This window comes from Microcaecilia unicolor, chromosome 1 (genome assembly GCF_901765095.1).
Source record: "Microcaecilia unicolor chromosome 1, aMicUni1.1, whole genome shotgun sequence".
NCBI lineage: Eukaryota > Metazoa > Chordata > Amphibia > Gymnophiona > Siphonopidae > Microcaecilia > Microcaecilia unicolor.
The window spans coordinates 51259732-51283024 of NC_044031.1; the positions used below are offsets into that span (position 1 = coordinate 51259732).

General features: G+C 43.6%; 1 protein-coding gene across 2 annotated transcripts in view; it reads left to right on the top strand.

The window, feature by feature from the left end:
- The window catches only part of PTH1R (parathyroid hormone 1 receptor), a 436123-nt gene that overhangs the window by 393239 nt on the left and 19591 nt on the right, over positions 1 to 23293 (top strand). For both annotated transcript variants that reach the window (XM_030197196.1, XM_030197205.1), the window contains 2 exons: positions 2500 to 2560; positions 7748 to 7814. In XM_030197196.1, coding sequence (XP_030053056.1) covers positions 2500 to 2560; positions 7748 to 7814 — 128 coding nt within the window. The remainder of the gene's footprint in view (positions 1 to 2499; positions 2561 to 7747; positions 7815 to 23293) is intronic.

Below are 23293 nucleotides of genomic sequence, written 5' to 3' on the forward strand. Positions count from 1 at the left end.
TTTAGCACGTGCTAACACTACAGACACCTATGTGGGTGTCTCTAGCATTAGCGCATTCTAATTTTTTTCATGCTCTAAAAATGCTAGAGCACCTTAGTAAACAGGGCGTTAAGTCTTTTATTCCAGAAGTCTCCCCAGATATAAATCCCAGGTCACTCACTGAAGGAAATTGTCTTGGGCAGCAGATGCTATAAAGGTCACCCAAATTTGAGTGTGGATTCCATATGTGTGTGCAAAGTAATTAGATAATGACCCATTAGCAATGAATGTTGAAGTTGATTAGCAGTAATTAGAACTTCTGCACACATCTGCCGATGTGCCATTCTATAACAGCGCATGCCTAAATTGTAGTGCGTGCAACTGGAAGGGGGCATGGCCAGGGGAGGTACATGGGAAGGTCAGGGGCATTCAAAACTTTAGGCCCAGTGTTATTGAATAGGGTCATTTATGTGCCCAGTTTCCATAGATTGGGTGCCAATCTGGTAAGATTTCAGCAGGCATAAGTCCTCACACGCAAAACTGGGCATGGGAATCCGCTCTAAGTGCTGTTCTATGACGGTTGCTTAGTGATAAGTGACCTTTATAGAACTGGCACTTAGGGTGGACCTTAACAGCTCCTAACTTCGACTCTTGAGGCAGGCGTTTATCACCAAAACACAGATCTGTGTTAAGTCTATCAATATTTGTGTGAGTATTGCAGACTCCTTTTTGTGTAAACAATTGAATCAGGCATTTTTGAAAATGTATTTTATTGGTTTTAGAAAATGTTGCTGTCATTGATTTTTCTGTCTACTAATAAACACAATTTTATGCATGTTAACTCACCTCTGTAGTTGGTTAGAATTCAGCACCATTTACTGAATTCCGCTCTTGGATAAATGCTCCTGATCTTTAGTAGTGAATCCATTCATTTCACCCTAACCAATAGTTCCTTGCCCATATCTCTGTGACAGGGTATATCTACCCTTTTTCAGTCCTTCGCAGCACCACCTGCCATCTGTGGGCCAATGAACAGGTTGCACCAGCACGTTTTTCTTTAACCCTATAAAATTGTAGGAGGTATCCTGTCTGTCTCCATTTGCTTTTCCTTTACTAATTGTGTTAGTTGTATCTAGACTCTCCCTTCAGCAGTCTTTTGAAATCACTTAATTTTGATTCTTGCTTCCTTTGGTGAAGGGCTGGATTGAGGTGTTTCCACCAGGATGATGACCTTCTATACATTAGGAATGACCGATTCTTTTGGCCTTTTTAGGTTTTTCTGTTTGATCTTTGATTAATTGATTTCCCTTTCCACTGTCCTATTTATGTTATTGTGTCCCTTTCTTTTTCTAAATATGTATTTTATTGTAAACCATTTTGTTATGTGTCCAAGAAGAGGGTATATTAAGTTTAATAAACCATAAACATGTTCCTTCAACATATCTGGCTTGAATAGTTTGGGGCAATCTTTAGGTCAGTGTGACAGTTTTCCAGCCCTAGTCACTTGGGGCAGGAGCACAGAGCAGTCAAACCAGCTATATGAAACAATCTATTGGACAATCACCATTGATTGTATAGCAGATGGAGAATGAGAAATGTGCACTGGGTTCCCATGAGGCCACTGGTGGGATACAGAAGGTGGTGCCTTGGGGGGGGGGGGGGGGAAGCAAAGTTAAGAGTCTGTGGGCTGCTGCTAGGAGGAGAAGGGAAAAAGAAGAGTGATAGAGCTGATTCATGAGAGGTTACTAGTGATAAAAGGGGTCAGAGGATTTCAAAACCTAGGCCTACTACCTCTTTTGCATCTTGTACTGGCTGTGTGTATGTTAGAAGAACCAGAACAGTGTAAGTGTTCGTAGATAAATATTAGATAGAGAGGGAGAGAGAGAGGGAGGAAGGAGTGACAGATGGGTTGAAAAAAGATGAGTAAGTTGAGAGGACAGAGTTGGGATTAGGGATCAAAGTGGGGTGAGAAGAGAGAGGAGTAAAAAACAAGGGTAATCATCAAGTATTAAGGGTGGGAAAAGAGGGTGAATATGGCGGGTTAGGAGTTACCAATGGGTGGGTTAGAGAACTGAGCAGGAGTGGACAGAAAAATGCGGAGGGGGAGAGAAACAGACATACATGCTGTGGTAATGAAACAGGGGTTTCCCATTTCACCACTACATCAAACTGTGCTCCTACATAAAGCCTGATCTTTTCTCAGTCTCCTTTCACACACTCCCTCCTCCTTTTTTCTTAGATTCATTATTCTACCTCTGCTGCTTCTGTTTTCTTGTATCCTCCTGTCTTAGCTGTTTTCTTCTTTGTGTCTTTCCTTTTCCTGATTGTTTTTACTGGTTTCCTCTGTTAAAGTGGAATCTTTCACAAGCACAACATTTGTCTGAAAGAAAACAAAAAGTCCACTAATTACATCAGCTGCCTAAGTCCCTTCCATAACTTTTTTGAATATTTCACCGTCATAACATTGGCATAGATCATCACTTTTGATTTCATCATTATTTACTTTTCTCTTCTCTCCAGTAATTCCAGTTCTATTTGTTACATTATGGGCCAGTATGAGGGCTGCTTATGCAGATACTGAGTAAGTTATTACATTTGTTCCTCTTTTTGCATGTGTAAATTTTGTGTGTTCATAGATTTCTTAGGGGCCCTTTTACTAAAAAACATCTTTAAAAAGGGCTTAATGCAGGATTTTCCTGTGCACTAAGCTAATTTTTTAAAGCGGACCAAAATTAGGGCTTTTTGCCTAATGCAAACATGCCACTTGGATAACATGCTGCCCATTCCCCGCCCCTGACACACCACCTCCCAAAAAATAACAAAAAAATTTAAATATCACGCAATTAGAGTGCGCTGATAGGCAAATTTCTGCAACACATTTTAATGTGTTTTACGCTAAGCTTTTTTTTCTCACATTAAGCACTCATTAGTAAAATGGCTCTTATGAATTAAAAGGTAATATTTAGTAAAGTTATTTAGGGGTCCTTTTACTAAGATGCACGGACAGATTTAGCGCACGCTAATGAATTCGTGTGTATTAAGTTCCATGCAGCCCATAGGTATACAATGGGCTGCACGACATTTAGGGCCCTGTTTACTAAGTTGCGTTGTAGGCGCACTATTATTTTTAGCACACGCTAAATATTAGCACATGCTAATGCTAGAGACACCCATAGGAATATATGGGTGTCGCTAGCATTAGCGCAAGCTAAATTTTAGAGTGTGCTAAAAACGCTAGTACACCTTAGTAAACAGGGCCCTTCGTATGTGCTGATCATTAAGTGTGCACTAAATCCATTAGCGCACCTTAGTAAAAGGACAACTTATTGTTTTAGGCATTACATATATTGATTGTCTATCAAACATTGCTCTGAGTGGTTTATATAAGAGCCAAAATAAAATAAAAATAATTCTAAAAATATATGCTCCTACATATTGCACTAATAAATTTTATTCCCTCCCTGATATTCAGCAGGCAGCGGCGTTGACCCCGGATATTGAATGCCGGGCCGTGTCCAGTGAGTGACATTGAATATCTGGTCTCGGTTTTCTCCGCTGCAACTTAACCAGTTAAGCTGATACTCAGCAGTAAGCGGTTAAGTGCTTAGTGGTTAAAGATAGGCCTATTAATGCCAAGTATCTTAACCGCTAAACTTAGTCAGTTAGTGCTGAATATTCATACTTAACCGGCTAAGGTGCGTGATGTGGAGGAGCATTTTCGAAAGAAACTTCTAAATCAGAATTTGGATGTTTTACAAAGGCGTCCAAATTCCGAACAGGAAAGAAGGTCATTTTCGAAAAAGATGGACGTCTATGTTTTGTGTTTGAAAATACTATGGATGTCCTACAATTTGGACATCTTTGTGATTTGGACGTCCTTTGTTTTGGGTCATTTTCGAATAAAAGACGTCCAAATGCAAGATGTCCAAAACAGAGGAGGAGTGGTTTAATGGTTAGTGCAGTAGTCTTTGATCCTGGCAACATGGGTTCAATTCCCACTGCTGCTCCTTGTGACTTTGGGCAAGTCAAATGCACAAGGGGCATTTTTGAATATGACATCTAAGTCTGAATTTGGACGTTTTTTCTAAAATGTCCACAATCAGAACAGGAAAGCTCATTTTCTGCAAAAAAAAAGTCTATCTTTTCCTTTTGAAAGTGTTGTTTGGAAAAATGTTTTGTGATTTGGGGGAGTAAGGGGAGGTAATCCCCAAGTCCCTCCAGTGGTCATCTGGTCATTTGGAGCACCTGTGAGATAAACGTCCAATTGTTGACTTATGTCACTTTTTGGACGTCTATCTCTTTTGAAAATGAGCCTGATAGCTAGTTAGTGGCTAGCAGCTAAGGGGGAGATTCTATATGTGGTACCTAAAAAAATTGGCGCTGCAATCAGTGCCAACTAAGCGTATTCTATAATCGGCACCTAGTTGATATTTCAGCGCCTAAAACCAGGTGCATCCATTTACACCAGTGAAAACGTGGTGTAAATCCCGACATGTAGATTTATGCACAGTGGACCATATTCTATAACTACGTGCGTAAATTTCGGAGCACCCATGAAATGCTCATTTCCCTGCCCATAACCACGCCCCTTTTACCTGCAAGCGTTAGAAGTTTGGCGCATGTCGTTACAGACTACACTTAGCTAGTTGTGCACCTAAATTCTAATCACTGCCAATTAGTGCTCATTATTGCCTGTTGCTCATTAGCTTGTTAAGCCAATTAAGCTACGCACATTGTTATAGAATTTGCTTGAATTTTGGTGTGGATCTCTAGGCGCGATATATAGAATCCCCAGGTAAGTGCTAATACACAGCGGAGATAACCGGTTATCTCGCACTGAAGACTAGCAGTTAGCTAGCTAAGCGCTATTTAACTGGTCAGGAGCTGTTCCTGGGTGGCTAAATAGAGCTGAATAATCGGGCCCATTGTATTTCTTTTATTTTGTAAATCGCTTTGAACAACTGTTGGTTAAGGGGCCCTTTTACTAAGGCATGTAGGCACCTATGCACATCCAACACGCGCCAAATTGGAACTACTGCCCAGCTATTGCGTGCCCCAGGCGGTAATTCCATTTTTGAAGCACATCCAAACGCAGTAGAAAATATTTTCTATTTTCTACTGCATGGCGCTTACTCAGCAGTAATCAGAGGTTTAAGTGCACTGACGCTTACCGCCCAGTTAGCGCATGAGACCTTACTGCTAAGTCAATGGGTGGCAGTAAGGTCTCAAGCCAAAAATGGACGCGCGCTGGTTTTAATTTTGCTGCACGTCCATTTTGCGGCCACACAAAAAATGCCTTTTTTTCCAGGCACGCTGAAAAATGGACCTGCGTGGATCCGAAACATGCGCCTACACCAGCGCAGGCCACTTTTAGGCGCGCCTTAGTAAAAGAGCCCCTAAAAGAGGTATGCTATTGTTTTAAAATAAAACAAAAATCAAAAAGATGTCAACTACAATCAAAGTTTCTCTAAGGCCTCTTTTATCAAGCCGCTCTAGTGGCTCCCAATGCGGTAATGCTGACAAAGCCCATTCACTTTGGATGGACTCCGTCGGCATTGCCATGTGGGAACCACTAGTGCGGTTTGATAAAAGAGACCCTAACAGGCTTATTTTCGAAAGAGAAAGGCGCCCATCTTCCGACACAAATCGGGAGATGGGCGTCCTCTCAGGGTCGCCCGAATTGCCATAATCAAAAGAAGATTTTGGGTGCCCTCAACTGCTTTCCGTCGCGAGGACGACCAAAGTTCTCAGGGGCGTGTCAGAGGCGTAGCAAAGGCAGGACTGAGGCATGCTTAACAGATGGGCGTCCTCAGACTATAATGGAAAAAAGAAGGGCGTCCCTGACGAGCACTTGGCCGACTTTGCTTGGTCCATTTTTTCTTGCGACCAAGCCTCAAAAAGGTGTCCGAACTGACCAGATGACCACCGGAGGGAATTGGGGATGACCTCCCCTTACTCCCCCAGTGGTCACCAACCCCCTCCCACCCTAAAAAAAAACTTTAAAAATGTTTGTTTGCCAGCCTTTATGTCAGCTTCAAATGTCATACCCAGCTTTCTGACAGCAGCATGCTTGTCCGTGGAGCAGTTTCAGTGGGTGCAGTGCACTTCAGCCAGGCGGACCCAGGCCCCTCCCCCCTACCTGTTACACTTGTGGTGGTAAATGGGAGCCCTTCAAAACCCACCCGAAACCCACTGTACCCACATGTAGGTGGCCCCTTCAGCCCTTAGGGCTATGGTAGTGTTGTACAGTTGTGGGGAGTGGGTTTTGGGGGAGGGGTTTGAGGGGCTCAGCACCCAAGGTATGGGAGCTATGCACCTGGGAGCAATTTGTGAAGTCCACTGCAGTGCCCTCTAGGGTGCCCGGTTGGTGTCCTGGCATGTCAAGGGGACCAGTGCACTACGAATGCTGGCTCCTCCCATGACCAAATGGCTTGGATTTGGTTGTTTCTGAGATGGGTGTCCTCGGTTTCCATTATCTCCGAAAACCGAGGACGACCATCTCTAAGGTTGACCATCTCAACATTTAGGTCGACCATCTCTAAGGTCGACCAAATGTTGAGATTTGGGCGTCCCCGACCGTTTTAGTGAAACGAAAGATGGACGCCCATCTTGTTTCAATAATATGGGTTTCCCCGCCCCTTCACCGGACGTTCTTAGAGATGGGCGCCCTTAGAGATGGTTGTCCTCGTTCGATTATGCCCCTCTAAATGACAATTAAACTTACACAATTACAAATATGTTCAATTAACTTTGAATATTTAGAATTATAAACACAATAATTTTCTAAAGAGAGGAAGCATCAGATCTTGAGGTGGTGTTTATCTTTGGTTATTAGGCCTCATGGAATATCCAATCACAAGCCTCCATATTTTTGTGTAGATCATTTTTTGTCTTTTGTTATTGTGGATATTAGATTTTAGTATGTGAATTAAGTACATTAAAAGTAGTAGTGGTTTCATTTTTCTGTGGGGGAAGCAAGTGATGGTGAGAAAGGGTGTGTAAGTTAGAGGCTTGTGATGAGGCCTAAAAACCAAAGATACACAACACCTCTAGAGCTGATGCTTCCCCTCTTTAGAAAATTAGTTAAAGAAAATTATTGTGTTTATAATTCTTCAATGTTAATTGAACACATTTATAATTTTATGTTTAATTTTGGTATAAGTAATTTAGAGACACTTTGATTGTGGTTGAAGCAGTCTTTTTGCTGTTTGTGCTATTGTTTGAGACTGCTCATACTTTTCCTTTGTTGTGGTATTTTAAAACATAAAAATATTTTTAGATTAATAAACATATTTTAAAATAAATACCACCAAAACAAATCAAAACTGATAAATTGTCATAACAAATACTTTCAAAGAAAGACAATTGGATCCTTTTACCTGGTGAACCAATCCTCTTTATGAAACCAAGATTTCCTTTAGCTTTCTTCCCCCCATTTGTTTTGCTTTTTGTGTTTGTGAGTGTGGGAATCTGTGTGTATGCGTGTGTGTGTGTGTGTATGTGTGTGTGTGTGTGTGTTTTGGATTTAGAAGCAACAGCTTACTACAGGGTCCTTGTGCTTAGCTGCGGTAAGCAAATATACTTGTTGATATCTGTTGGGCGCTTCCTAAGAATCTGAATCGACCATTATTGTAAACAGGATAATAGACTTGATGGCCCTTGGTCTTGTATACTTTATATAGCCACAAAACAATAAAGTTGTCACATTTCTGAGATGATGTCCTTTCTATGAGTAATAATCATTGTTTGGTTCATAATCTCCTTCTAGGTGTTGGGATCTGAGTGCCGGTCTTTTTAAATGGATTTTTCAGGTACCTATCCTGGCTACTATAGTGGTGAGTTAAATTTTATTTGTTTCATAGGAAGGATGTTCCCAGTCTACAAGTTAGTTTATGCTATCTAACGATGTGTGCTTGACAACATTTCAACACAAGCTGTTTTCCTCACCTCCCCTGGAGAAATGCATCTGATAGCATGAAATACCTATGTAGCATACCTGTGGCAGATACATTTATGTGGAGGTCTCACGGTATATCAAAATTCTTTGGAGTACATTCTGTATTTGGATTTGGGTTTATATTTACTTAAGTGCATTTCCAACTCTAAACTCAAAACACGTTACATTTAGATACCGTAGATGCTTCCCTGCTCGAAAGTGTATAGAATCCGTTTACTAACCTGCAGTTAACATAGTATGTTTTTGCACTGTTTTACTGTAGGAAAATCCACCGTGGGATTCACTAACATGCAGTAAGTCTGTGCAAACACACTAGTAAATCCTGCAACCAATTTCTTTTGTGTTGTTGCAGCAAGGAACATTGACTTTTGCAGCCCCAGTAAAGATAGTAGAGTATGACTTGGGCCCACTACCTTTTAAAGACCTTGGTAGGCAGTGCTCAAGAAAATAGCCCCCATTCCTGATCTGTTAAAACAAATGAGTGCCCCTCCAGGATACACCTATCTATGATCTTTTAAAAAATATTCTAAATGTGAGGATTCCAGTAGACCCACCTCTCATCCCTGATCCCAGTACAGATTGAATTCCCCTCCCCCTTTACTCCTTGATCCACTGTCCCTTATTTAATGGAATCCACCTGCAGCTCAACTGCAATCCAAGATCCTTTAATGTAAATCAAAGTCCCAGTTCCCACATCTACTTGCAATCCTTCCTAATATGTAGAAGAGTATCTCTAGTGTATAATGAAGAACAAGATCCAGCTACTGCTTGAAAAATGATGTCCACAGCCCCTTGTGCTAGAAGTATCCCCTATTTTGCAGCTTAACCCCTATGGATAGTATCGTGAGATACAACTAAGGAGCCCTTTTACTAAGCTGTGGCAAAAAGTGGCCTGGCGACAGTACGAGCGCATCTTTTGGGCGTGTGCTGGGCAAGTTTTTGCCACATCCTGGAAAAAGAGCCTTTTTTAAAGGGGCTGGAAAATGGATGTGTGATAAAATAAAAACAAGAGCGCGTCCATTTTTTGCCTGAAATTTTACCACCACCCATTGACTTAGCGGTAAGGTTTCATGTGCTGCCCAGGCTGCACGCATCCACTGTCATTTACCGCTGGGTAAGTGTCACATGGTAGAAAATAGAAAATATTTTCTACCGCATGTTTTCAGCACGCCAAGTTTAGAATTACTGTCTGGGGCACATAGTAGCCGGGTGGTAATGCCAATTTGGAACATGCTGGATTCATATAGGCCCTTACACCAGGGATGTAGGTACAGGGGCCTGGGCCCCTGCAAATTTCATCTGTGCCCCTGGTTTGGCTGGCGGGGGTCCCCAACCCCCGCCAGCCAAAGCTACTACTACTACTACTACTTAACATTTCTAGAGCGCTACTAGGGTTACGCAGCGCTGTACAAATTAACAATAAGGACGGTCCCTGCTCGGAAGAGCTTACAATCTAAAGGACGAAATGTCAAGTTGGGGTAGATAGGACAAAAAGTACAGTCAATCAAGATTGAGGCAGTCTAGATTTCCTGGATAGAGGTACAATGGTTAGGTGCCGAAAGCGACGTTGAAGAGGTGGGCTTTGAGCATTGATTTGAAGATGGGTAGGGAGGGGGCACGGCGTATGGGCTCAGGGAGTTTGTTCCAGGCATGGGGTGAGGCGAGACAGAAGGGACAGAGCCTGGAGTTGGAGGTGGTGGAGAAGGGTACTGAAAGGAGGGATTTGTCTTGAGAGCAGAGGTTACGGGTAGGGACGTAAGGGGAGATGAGGGTAGAGAGGTACGGAGGGGCCGCAGATCGAGTGCATTTGTAGGTGAGTAAGAGAAGCTTGAACTGTATGCGGTATCTGATTGGGAGCCAGTGAAGTGACTTGAGGAGAGGGGTGATATGAGTATATCGGTTAAGGCGGAAGATAAGACGTTCTGGATGGTTCTTCAGCGCCGGTCTCCAGCAAAGGTATTTGTTTTTGCTGGGGGGGGGGGGGGAGCGACGAAGCGGTGAGGGGAAGCGGCAAGGAGGCGAGGTGGTGGGGTGGCACTCAAAATGTGCCCCCAACCTCAGGCTCTGGCCCCCTCCCTACCGTGAGGTCTGGCTACGCCCCTGCCTTACACACCTTTGTAAAAGGGCTCTTTGCTGAAGTGGGAACAGCTGGAGCAAAAGCTAATAGAATGTTTCTCCTGCTGCTTACTACCCATAATGAGGTACCTGGTAAGTACTGGGAGAGGGGTAAGGGGAGGATAGGGATGGTAATTTGGTTTGGTAATTTGAGCGGGTGTGTTTCAGAGAGCTCTTAATTTCTAAAGGGATTAGGCTAGAGCGTGTCTGTCATGCCTCCCACATTAACCGTCTACACATTGGTTTTGAATTACTGTCTGGGGCACATAGTAGCCGGGTGGTAATGCCAATTTGGAACATGCTGGATTCATATAGGCCCTTACACCAGGGATGTAGGTACAGGGGCCTGGGCCCCTGCAAATTTCATCTGTGCCCCTGGTTTGGCTGGCGGGGGTCCCCAACCCCCGCCAGCCAAAGCTACTACTACTACTACTACTTAACATTTCTAGAGCGCTACTAGGGTTACGCAGCGCTGTACAAATTAACAATAAGGACGGTCCCTTAACTAGAAAACTAAATACTTGCTTGTAGAATGAATTTAAGAAGACATGGTTGGAGTTTATGACTATATTATAGGAAAATGTTTGATTATCATTGTCTAGTACTCAAGGGTGTAGACATGAGGGGGGAGCCTCAAGGGCCCGGGCCCCCTATTCTTAGCCCAGCCCCCCCCCCCCCTCCCTCAGTGTCTGGCATCACTTCAGCTGTCATCACAAGGAGATACTTGCAGAGGAACTCTTATGCCCTTCTAAAGGCCCATGTGGTTGAGCCCATTCCACCAGGGGAAGAAGGAAAGGGATTCTATTCCAGGTACTTCCTTGTGCCAAAGAAAACAGGGGGGGTGCGTCCCATCCTAGACCTAAGAGCAGCCCTGAACAAATTCCTGGTCAAAGAAAAGCTCAGGATGGTTTCCCTGGGCACCCTTCTCCCATTGATTCAGGAAAAAGATTGGCTATACTTTGTGTACTTAAGGGATGCCTATAGTCATATCCCAATACTTCCATGACACAGGAATTCTCTCAGATTTCGAGTAGGAACATGTCACTTCCAGTACTACATGTTGCCATTTGGCCTCATGTCAGCTTCCAGGGTTTTTAGCAAGTGTCTAGTGGTAGTTGTAGTGTCACTATGCATACTGGGAGTCCATGTATTTCCCTACCTGGACAATAGGCTGGTGAAGACTAAATCGAAGGACAGTTCTTAGGAGTTAATGCGGTGAACTATTCAGGTGCTGGAGCTACTAGAGTTTGTTTTAAACTACCCCACGTACTATCTGCTCCCAGTTCAACAACTGGAGTTCATCGGAGCCCTGTTAGACACATAGCAGTCACAAACCTATCGCCCTATGCCAAGGTTCTAATGCTCCGGTCTAAATCCATTCCAGCCCACCCCAACTCCCCCCCCCCCCCAGTGTTCTCTGTCGAATCCCTGGTGGTCCAGCGTAAAAAAGAACCCCCTCCCGGCCCCCTACCTTAGTTGGAGGAGGGAGGTAGCCTGCCTCCCTCCTCTTCCATGGGATGATGCCGCTGCAAAATGGCTACAGACCAACTAAAATGGCTCCTCCAACTAAAAGGTAGGGGGGCCGGGAGGGTTTTTTTTTTAATGTTGGACCACCAGGAATTCGACAGAGAACACTGGGGGGGGGGGGAGTTGGGGTGGGCTGGAAGTCCGCTGGACCTCCAGCCCCCCTGTCGCTCACTGGGAGGGGGGGGTTGACCAGTGGCCACTGGACCACCAGGGACCATTTTCTGGGGGTTTGGGGTGGGGGGGCTGGAGACCCACCGGATCTCCAGCCCTCCCTGAACCTGGGGGGATGAGATCATCAGGGGAACCGGAGGTCCGCCGGACCTCCAGCCCCTATTGCTCAGGGCAGGGGTAGTCATGGCCTGGTGGTCCCATGGACCTCCAGCCCCTGTGTTTGACAGGTTTGGGCTTTTGACAGCTCAGACCTGTAAAACAAGTGCGGGAGGATTCGCTCGGCACAATTCGCCCGCACTTCTACCCCATGATCAGAGATAATTGCGCTGCTTAAATTTGCATACATTATCTCTGATCATAGCGCCCCGTGCTGTTCCAGTGCTATTTTAGAGCGCTGTTTGGAACAGCGCAGGGCTTTTGATCATCTGGGTCTGAATGTCTAATACCAGCCCTGCATCTAGTATCCATCTAATCCCACTAACATTTTCCACAGCAACTTTCCCATAAATACTCCCGTTAGGGCTGGGTTCTTCCATTAACACTATCCTTCCCCCCAGTGAACCTGGAGAGCTCCTTACAATAGTTCTAGTAATCCCCCATACACGCCATCAAAATCCCAATTTACCAGGGGATTACACTTGTATTACCATGAGTATAGATGTCACATGAGTCCAGAGGATGATGTTTCAATGCAGATTTATTGAAGGATGAAACATTCCATAGAAGCATGGCCAGTGGGACACAGGAATATTATTCAAATAGTATGATGTTTCTTTGAAGACTATTTGGTACATGTTTTAAGCTTATATATGTGAAGAAATTATTACTTTTTCTGTTCTTAGAAATAAACAACAGAAGGCTGAGCTCTCATGGTTGAGCATGAATGTTAAGCAAATGGAGAACAAATTTGGAGCCTCTGGAAAGTAACCTGCTCTGCATGGGAAAATTGAAATTTCAGTTTAATAAAGCTCTCAGCGTTAGAGCTGGTATTCAGTTGCTTTCTCAGCATTCTGTTTATTACGCTGGCATGAACAGGCAGGCGGAATTTTGGTTAATTATCTTAAAGGCTCTCAACAATCAGAATGGGACTATCTTAACGAAGCCAGTGGAGACAGCTGAACATTTTGTAAGATAGCATGAAAAACATTATCAATCTGGTAAATCAGTTACTGCAGAGCAAATGCAATCTTTTTTTTTCTCAGCTTTGAAGAAACTATTTATTTTGATCTTGATCTTTCTAGTCAAAATTTCTGTCAGGAAGTTTTAAATTTTTATTTTTTTGGATTTTGCTCACACCTTTTTCAGCTCAAGGTGAGTTACATTCAGGTACGCTGGGTATTTCCCTGTCCCTGGAGGGCTCACAATCTAAGGGGCCCTTTTATTAAGCTGCAGCAAAAGTGGCCTACGGCAGTGCAAGTGTGTCTTTTGGGTGTGCGCCGGGCCAGTTTTTGCCGCGTCCTGTTAAAAGGGATTTTTAAGGTGCCAGAAAATGGATGTGTGGCAAAATAAAAACCAGCATGTGTTCATTTTCAGCCTGAGACCTTACCGCCACCAACTGACTTAGTGGTAAGGTCTCACGCACTACCTGGGGTAGGCACGCAGCCCATGTCCTCTGCCATTTACTGCTGGGTAAGCGCCACGCAGTAGAAAATATAAAATATGTGTACTTTACGCCTTGAACCATTGCGTATTTGTAGAAGGAATCACCCTAATTCTCTGCTGGGAATGGGATACTGGACTAGATGGACCATTGGTCTGACCCAATATGACTATTCTTGTGTTCTTATGTAATAATTTGATCACAGGTTGAAAATTACTTTCCCAATATAGGCAATGCAAAGCTTTTATTAAGAAGCAGGAACACCATTCCATAACAAAGAATTTACCTCTGACATTGTGTTCTGCTCACCTCTCTAGCAGTATATCAAAATCCTCAATATCAAAGGCTGCTTAAAAGTCCAGAAGGGACACAGCATAATCCTATTCAGTGTCTAGACATTTATAGATAATGTATCAGAGATTGTGGAGCAGTTTCATTGCTGAATTCTTCCTGAAAACCTGATTACCCCAGAGTCAAAACCTCATCCACTTTCAAATAACCATTCAATTGAAATGATACTGCTCTTTCCATTTTTTTTTTTTCAGAACGTCAGGGAGGAAATTGAAATCCTCAGGGTCAGCAAAGCTGATTTTCTTATTGGGCCAATCACTCCTCATTTTAATTTGGCTGAGAAAAATGCTCACCTAGGGGTCCTTTTACCAAGGATCATTGATGTGGATGTGTGGACTCCTGTGGTAACCTGGCAGTAGGCCAGGCAGCTGCCTGATTACTGCCGAGTTAGCACCGTGTTAGAAATTACAGAATTATGTAGTACCGGAAATGGCCACGTTGGGCCAGATGTAGTTCCGGGTTGCCATGCAACCTTTTAGTAAAAGGGCCCCTTAATGAATAGTTGACAGTAGACAGTAATGGTTGTAGTAGACTCTTTTCCTTCCTTAATTAAACTAGCAAAGAACTCTTAGAGGGGAGCCACTTGGTTCAGCAGAAGCCAAGATATTAAGCAAACTTTCTTTAGATAGCAGTTTAAGGGATAGCCCTCCACCATCTTGAAACTTGGGGAATACAAAGACAGCAGTTTATCCTCACCTTTGCCAGACAATTCCCAGCCAAGTTAACTGAAGTGAAAATGGAATTGTCTACACCGATAGCGTGGCCTTATGATAGCATTCTATAAGAGCGTAGACAAGCCCTTATTGACCTAATTCTGTTTGTGTCACTAAAATTGCACACACAAATTTGGGCACGTGGCCAATTTGCGTGGCAATTTAATTGCCAAATGAGCCATTTAATGCTGATAATTGGGAGCTAATAATCAATTATTGGTGCTACATGTATTCATTTAAAATAACAAGTTCATCTTTAGGTGCCAGGATCTGATTGTAAATTTAATGTGTAGCTCGGAAAAGGGGGTGTGGCCATGGGATGGGTATAGGTGGATCAGGGGTGTTCCTGCGATTTGTGCACAGTGTGTTACAGAATAAAGGAGATCCATGCCTAATTTAGGCGCTGGGATTTAAATAGTAGCACAGTAACATAGTAGATGATGGCAGATAAAGACCTGTATTGTCCATCCAGTCTACCCAACAAGATAAACTTATAGTATAATGTATGATGAGATACTACATACATATACTTGATCTTGATTTGTCCTTGCTATTTCCGGGACATAGACTGTAGAAGTCTGTCCGGCACTGGCTTTGCTTCCCAATTACTGGCGTTGCAATCTAATTACTGCTAAGCTTGTTTAGTTCCACGCCTTCTATACAGGATTAGTTTGTAGTTATCCTATGTATTTTTTAAATTTTGTTACCGTTTTCATCCCCACCAGCTCCCATGGGAGGGCATTCCAGGTATCTACCACCCTCTCCGTGAAAAAGTACTTCCTGATATTATTCCTGAGGTTCCCCCCCCCCCCCCCCCCCGGCAACCTCAGTTCATATCCTCTAGTTCTATCACCTTCCTGTCTCTGGAAAAGGTTTGTTTGTAAATGAATACCTTTCAAATATTTGAATGTCTGTATCATATCACCCCCGTCTCTCCTTTTCTCCAGGGTGTACATGTTCAGATCCTCATGTCTCTCCTTATACATCTTCCAACACAAACCCCCTACCATTTTCGTCGCCAGCACTTAACCTATTATGTACAGGCTTTGAACCAGTCGGTATTATATACTTTTAGTTTTCTAAAATGGATGTTTCTGCTGCACACACATGGCAAACACCCATTTCTCCTAGAGCAGGTTCTATGTTGACAGATTCTCTTCAATAATACTGGTGAAACCTGAAAGGCACTGTCTACATGTCTCAATTCCTACTTCTACGACCTGTCTAAAATGGGGCTGCCCATTTATCCTATCTTGAAAATACTCGGAAATGGTTGGAATCAAGGTTACCGGGGCCATTTATTTCATGTATTCTACACTGTACTGCTATCCATTTTAGCTCAGCATCTATGCTCTACAAACCTGTTGAAGGCCACCACAATGTCACCACCTCATTTTTAAGTAGGCAAATAAAATCAAAGTAACAGGGGAAATAATACCATGTTAGCAAATAATCATCAGGTTTATTCATTAAACTTGATCCACCTGAATTATTTTTTGGCATCTGGAAAGCAAATGTAAAAATGCCAAATACCTACTGTTATAAAAGTGCACATTCATGAGAAATTTGGAATGCCCTGGAAAAGGTATTCAAACTATGCAAGAAGAGGAGCCGTTACAAATATTCCATTAATTCACTCATCTTAACTCAGCAACATGAACACAAAAACATATTCACTCAAATACACATATACCTTTCATTAACCTTCAGCCTTTTATTCACCTTTGGGAGCCCTCAGAACATAACATATTTACTTGTGGTTGAGAATGGAAGAAGTATGATTCAGAGCACTGAATGATAGAGAATTTGAGAATCTTAATACATTTTTGCATTTAAGAAACTTAAGAAATACTGCTGGAATAAGCCGTGCTCTTTGGTGTTAGTAGAAAACGAAGACATCTGATTTTAGAGTGTCTTCCTTGTAAAAGCCACTTTTAGAAGGCCAGTCTACTTTCTCTGTTTACATTGTAACATGAAAGGGCATTTTCATAAGGACATCCAGCAGGGGCGTAGCCAGACCTTGCAGTGGGAAGGAGCCAGAGCCCAAGGTGAGGGGGAAGGGCATTTTGGTCTGCCGCCTCGCCGCCTCCCTCCCCACCGCACTACTCCTCACCCACTGCCACTGCAAATGCCTTGGCTGGTGGGGGTCCCCAACTCCTGCTAGCTAAAGTCTTCGTCCAGCGCAGGTCTCCGGCGCCGCCGCATTGCCTGCCCTGCTCTCTCTTCCCCTTACGTCTTGCACGCTCCTTTTAGTGAAATTGAGCATGCTCAGTTTCACTAAAAGGAGTGTGCAAGACGTAAGGGGAAGAGAGAGCAGGGCAGGCAACGTGGTGGCGGCGCCGGAGACTGGTGCTGGACGAAAGTTTCAGCTGGCGGGGGATGGGGACCCCCGCCAGGAAAATCAGGAGCCCAGAGGAAATTTGGGGGGCCCAGGCCCCTGTGGCCCCACGTAGCTAAGCCACTGCATCCAAATCAGAATAGGGGCATCCACATCAGAATGTACCAAAATGGACGTCCACCTCACATATATGTGTGCTAGAGACATCCAGCACGAGCAGCCATTTTATAAACTTTAACTTCCAAATTATGAACGGGGAAAACAAGGCACACGGACATTTGTATGGCAGCATTCTTAGAAAATGGCCACACAGAACGCAGAGCAGAGGGGCAGCCTAGTGGTTATGTGCAATGGACTATAAACCAAGGGGTCCTTTTACTAAAGCGTGCTGAAAAATGGCCTGCACTAATGTAGGCGCATGTTTTGGACGTGCGCAGGTTTTTCAGCGCACCTGCAAAAAAGGCCTTTTTTGGGGGCCAAAAATGGACATACAGGAAAATAAAAATTGGCGCGCATTTGTTTTGGGTCTGAGACCTTACCGCCACCCATTCACTTAGCGGTAAGGTCCGATGTGTTAACCGAGCGGTAATCGTCAACATGCGTACACTGCCGATTACTGCCTGGTTAGCGCCGCGAGGCAGAAGATAAAAAATATTTTACGACGTGTGTATCAGAAGCACATAAAAATTAGAATTACTGCCCGGGGCACGCGGTAGTTCTATTTTGACGCACATTGTACGTGCCTTAGTAAAAGGGCCCTCAAGAGATCCAGGTTCAAATCCCACTTTAACCATTGCAGATCATCCGACATTCCGGAAATCACCGAAGACCATGTTATTCCGAAAAGCCTACCCTGCTGGCTCTCCCAGTGACTCCACTGCAGTAAGCCAACCAAACTGAAGTCATTTGGACATATTCCCTTCCCTAACAGCTTGCCCTCTATCGCCCTGCCTACCTATTTATTTGGTTTAAGATTGTATTTATATTCCCTTCCTTTATCTCTCTGTTCCTTCTACCCTCTCAGTTCTCATTGCATTTAATTTAACTTTCTTTATTAATTTCACATTTTATCAAAGTGGCTTACAATGAACCATTAAAATAAATGCAATGAGTTATCTTTGAGTTCTCATTGCATTTATTTTAATGGTTCATTGTAAGCCGCTTTGAGGCTGCAAAACTGCGGCAAAAGGTGGGGTGTAAATGATCATCAAAATAAATAAATAAACTCCTTTTTTTTTTGTTTTGTAATTGTAAACCCTCCAGGAACTGAAACATACCTTACTGTACCCGGGCCGGCGGTAGTTCCGAGTTAGCGTGGGCTTACCGGCACTTTGTAAAAGGGCCCCTAAGTGCTGAATATCGCACTTAACCATATAAGAGATAGCTAGCCGCATAAACCTGGATATTCAATGCCGGTGTCTCTGGACATTGCTTGGCATTGAATATCCTGGGATAACACTGGCTCAATGCCACCAGTTGAATATCTACCCTTTATAGGCACCACAGAGGATTTTAAGATTTTTTTCAAGAGCCTCCACTATGACCTGGTGGTAAATTCAACCAAGGAGCTATTTAAAATAGTAAACAGTTAACTGCAAATCCCATAACAGAACCACTCTTCTTAGTCACATTTGGCCGGAATTGACCTTACCCCATACTTTCCCAATAAAATTAAAAGTCTCTATAAGGATTCACAGACTTTTCCACCAAGCATCACACCAGATAATATTCTATTAATTATATGCATAAGTGTGAGTCTCACCTAGGCTCCGCCCCTGTGTACACCCACCTGTCAAACATGCATTATGCAACCTATGCAAATATTTACAGAATAATGTGTAGCCAGATTTTTGGCATTAATGTACTTCTGTGCACACATACATACATACATACCTCACCCATACCGAATCATTGGTTTCCCGTTGAGCAATGAATTATTTATAAAATCACTATTATCATCTTTAAGGCCTTCAGACCAGGCATCCCTGATTACCTCTCTTGTTTAACCATTCCTTACTGCTGCCTCTACAGAATTCTCCGTTCCCTGGATAATCACCGTTTGGTTCTGCCCTGTCCTAAATGTGCCTATTTAGAATCTATACGTCATAGCGCTTTCTTTTTTCTTGCACCTCACATTTGGAACAGTCTCTCCCTCTGTAGCAGTTCTTCTTTCAAGGCCTTTAAAGTTGAGCTGAAAATCTAGGGAAACAGTCTGATTGAAAGTACCAGTTCAACCTACTTATCCCTGTTTTCCTTCTATGTGTGCTTGACATTCCCCCTCTTGCCTTCTTTTCTTAGCATTACCTGTCTTAGCTTGACTGCTTTCCTTTCCTATATATTGATGGAGTTCCTTTCTTGTTTTCTGTTGTTAGTCTGTACATTGTTCTGTTCTGCCCGTCAGCTAGAGCGGTATAGAAAGTTTTGCAAATAAAATAAATGTCAGGATTCTAGTATATGCGTATATTTCCTGCATAAATATTAGTGCCTTCTTTCTAGAATTATCCTGGGTTCGATTAGGGGGAGGACACTTTCAGTTGGGGGTGACAGCGGCTAGGGTGGTAATTTCCACCCAATGGAAACAGTGAGCTGCTCCAGACTGGGGATAAGTGGTAGCGAAACTGGAACAATGGTTGATATGTATCGACTGACGGCAGAGTGCAAATGTAAACTTGGACTATTTAACCGAAGCTGGTGCTGTTTCCAACAAGGGCATAGTAATATGGGAATACTAAGGAATGTATGGACTTAACCATATGGGGTGGTGGGGTTTAAAGGGGGAGGGTTGGGAAGAGTGAGGTACTAGGGTTAGAGGGGTAGGATGGGGGGGACAGGGAGATGGTGGGGCATTTCTATGGGTTTGACTTTAAGATTAGATGATTATATTGAAGAAACATGCACCCACTGCATGTTAAGTTTTACATTTTGTCATGTGTGGAAATGTGAAAACTTGAATAAAAAGTAAGCTTAATTTGCACCCTGGTACAACGGAGCCCGATTTTCAAAATGTTTTATCTGGGCAGGAGAGGCTTCTACCTGGGTCAGTGGCATACCAAAGGGGGGGCGGTGGGGGCGGTCTGCCCCGGGTGCACGCTGCTGGGGGGGTGCTGTGCGCCTGTCGGCTCTTCGTTTTCATGCTCCCTTTGCCCCGGAACAGGTTACTTCCTGTTCCGGGGCAGAGGGAGCATGACAACGAAGAGCCAGCAGGCGCGCGGCACCCCCCATCCCCCAGCGGTGTGCACCCGGGGAGGGGGTTCTTTTCGCCGGGGGATCGAGGGTTCTTTCGCCGGGGGGGTGGAGTGTTGCGCTGTTCCGGGGGGCGCTGCACCTGGGGGGCGGGGCGCATCGGCGATCCGCCCCGGGTGTCAGCCCCCCCTAGGAACGCCACTGACCTGGGTAAATCATGAAGAGCATCTCAGGAGAGGATATTCAGCGACACTTAACTGGGCATTGTCCGGACAGTGCCAGCGTAATCTCAGAAGTATGCAGACACCAGCAATATGTAATACCAGTGCCCACATAGGACTACTTACATAGGAGTCCTAACTTTGCCCAGGTATACAGGTACTGCACTGAATGCAGGCCATACCCACATAACATGTCGGTCCATGGACATAGTCTGGCATTGAATATCTGGGTCTAAATTAGCCAACAGTGGTCAGCAATGATAAAAAAATGCTCACCACTGCCAGTTAAACATTGACTGGACGGTGTTTCATTTATTATTTTCTTTCCACCAAGTCTCTGAAATGCCAAGTATATGGAACTTTTCATTCACTGCTGTTCATTCTAAGTCTCCCATCTTAATTTATATACTTCTAACTCCTGAAAAGATGGAAAGTTACATAACATAAAGGACTGTGTATGGTGGCAGTTTTCAAGAATTTAGGCTCCTAACTTTGAGAGTTCAGTTCCTAAATTGGCCTCTTTGAAAATTTGTTAGGGCTGAGTGCCTAAATTTATTCTAAAAATTTCAACATATTTCTAAATTTCGGAACCTAAAAAGTAGGGGCAAAATGGGGAAAAAAGTTGGGAGCTTAGCACTGATTTTCAGAACCAGTTACTTAAGCTAGGCTCAAATCTAAGCTTATGAATGGCAGGCCTAACTTCGAAGCTCCTACATTTATGTGAATTTTCAGTTGAAAACTTTAGAGTAAATATTCAGTCATTAGCTGTGAATGATTTTTTTTAGTTGCCATCGGCTTTATGCCCCAATTTTGGGCACTGACATTGAATATCTAGGTGTGTGCAAATGGAAGTAGTATAACGGTACAGCAGAGAGAGGGAGCAAAGTACAAAAGGGGGTCCAAACAACAGTAAAAACAGCACCAGGGGCCTTAAAAATGGGGACACAGTTCTTTAATCATACACCTTTATATAAATATATAAATATATACATAAATATATAAATGTCAGGATTCTAGTATATGCGTATATTTCCTGCATAAATGTTAGTACCTTTTTCTAGAATTATCCTGAGCTCGATTAGGGGGAGGACACTTTCAGTTGGGGGTGACAGCAGCTAGGGTGGTAATTGCCACCCAATGGAAACAGTGTGCTGCTCCAGACTGGGGATAAGTGGAGGCGAAACTGGAACAATGGTTGATATGAAGACAGTCTTCAAAAAGACCCGACATGGGCCATATTTCGTTGCACAGCGCCTGCGTCAGGGGTCACGATGGTAGCAAGAAGAATGTGCCGATAAACTCAGCAGAAATATTGGATGCTAGGTGTGGCAACGATATATGTTCCTCCACACACGTATTGAAATAGTAACGCTCTCCTTCGAAGACTGTCTTATAAAGGTGTATGATTAAAGAACTGTGTCCCCATTTTTAAGGCCCCTGGTGCTGTTTGTTTCTGAAGTAGTATACCATGCCATACTTAGTACTGTTATTTGAATATTTTTACTGCTGTAATTGCCTATTACTCATGCTTAATCTATTCTTATTGTACACCGCCTTGAGTGAATTCCTTCAAAAAGGCGATAAATATATCCTAATAAATAAATAAAAATAAATACCTTACTATGCAGTTAAGGGAGCTCCCCAAGTTTTAAACAGGGGAATGGATAGCATTGACAGAGACAATTGGAATCCAGAGTGATTTTGAATAGGTTATGGTTAGGAAGGCTATAGGCGGGGGAGGGGGTAGAAAAGGAAGGAATGAGATCGATTGAAAAATGTAGGTAAAGGAAGGTGAGGGTAGATGATTTAGGATTGGAAGTTAGTGTTGCTGTGGGAGAAGAGGGATTTTGATTGGAAGAGGGAGGAGATAGGTAGAATATTGGTATTTGGAATGTTGGGAAGGGTGAGTTTAGGTGAATGGCGGAGGGAGGTTTGGTGGGTGTTTTTGTCTCGCCCTGGCTACCCTAATTTTAGTTTTGAGGACTGTGGAAGATACTGGTTGTTTAGTTTAGTTTAGGGAATGTGTGTTATTGTTTTGTTGATGGTTTGGATTGGGGATGGGTGCGGCTGCAGCTGGGAAGCAGGAAAAAGTGTGGGGTAATCCAAGACGGGTTGTAAATTTCTTGGTAAATAAGTATGACTCAATGAAAGTTATGTTCAGTTCTGTTCGTGTGTGTCACTGCCACGAGTGGGGAGATCACTCCTGTGACACTGCAGAGTGAGTGTCAGGGTAACTAAATGAAAGTGTTTAATGGAAGGGTGCAGCTAATTCGATACCAACTGGTTGTGAGGGGTGGGTAGGGGTTTGGGAGCAGTAAAGTTTATGATTGCATATAGTTAATAAGTGAAATCTTGTTTATACAATAAAGTTGCGGCCAATGTATTTGCCACAATTTTAAAAGGTGTATGAATTATGTATTAACTGTTTTGAGTTATCAAAGGTGGCAAGAGGTTGTGCAAGTGTAACATGGTTATTTAAGAATCACAATAGAGTGAGCCCTGGGTAGAAGGTCATTAGTGGAGTGACTGGAGGACCCAGAAGGAGCTCAGAGGTTATAAAAGGGAAACCCAGTGGGAAGAGAATTGTCCCTGGTTCTGCTTCTTGCCAGAGTAACTAGGTCCTTGGTTGCCTGAGTTCTTTGTTACTTATAGCCTCCTGCCAGGTGACCCATTGCAATTAATGGGGGGGGGGGGGAGGTCCTGCAATGCTGTAACCAACGGATTGATGTCATAGACATTGAACTGTTACATTGCATCAGCCATTTGAGGAGCCAGAAACTCGGCATATTGGGGAGTCCAGCCATAACCCGGGCTCAGGTGGAGTGTGGCCTACCCCTGTCTGAGGTGAGACCTTTAGGGTGGCAGTCCGAAGGGAGAAGACAGTTTCATTGAGTCTAGCCCGGATGGTATTGAAGTAAATCGGGAGAGTGAGACCTGTTCTGGTTTCCAATTAGACTGCAGGTCAGGGCGTAGCCAGACATCCAAGTTTGGGTGGGCCTGGACCCAAGGTGGGTGGGCAGAACTCCGCCTTGTCCTACAATTTGGTTTCTCCCTCTCTCGCTTGCATGCCATATGGTCTTTCAAACATATGGATGGCCCCAGATATATTTCCTGAGTGGACCTAGTTGCTCAGTTTAG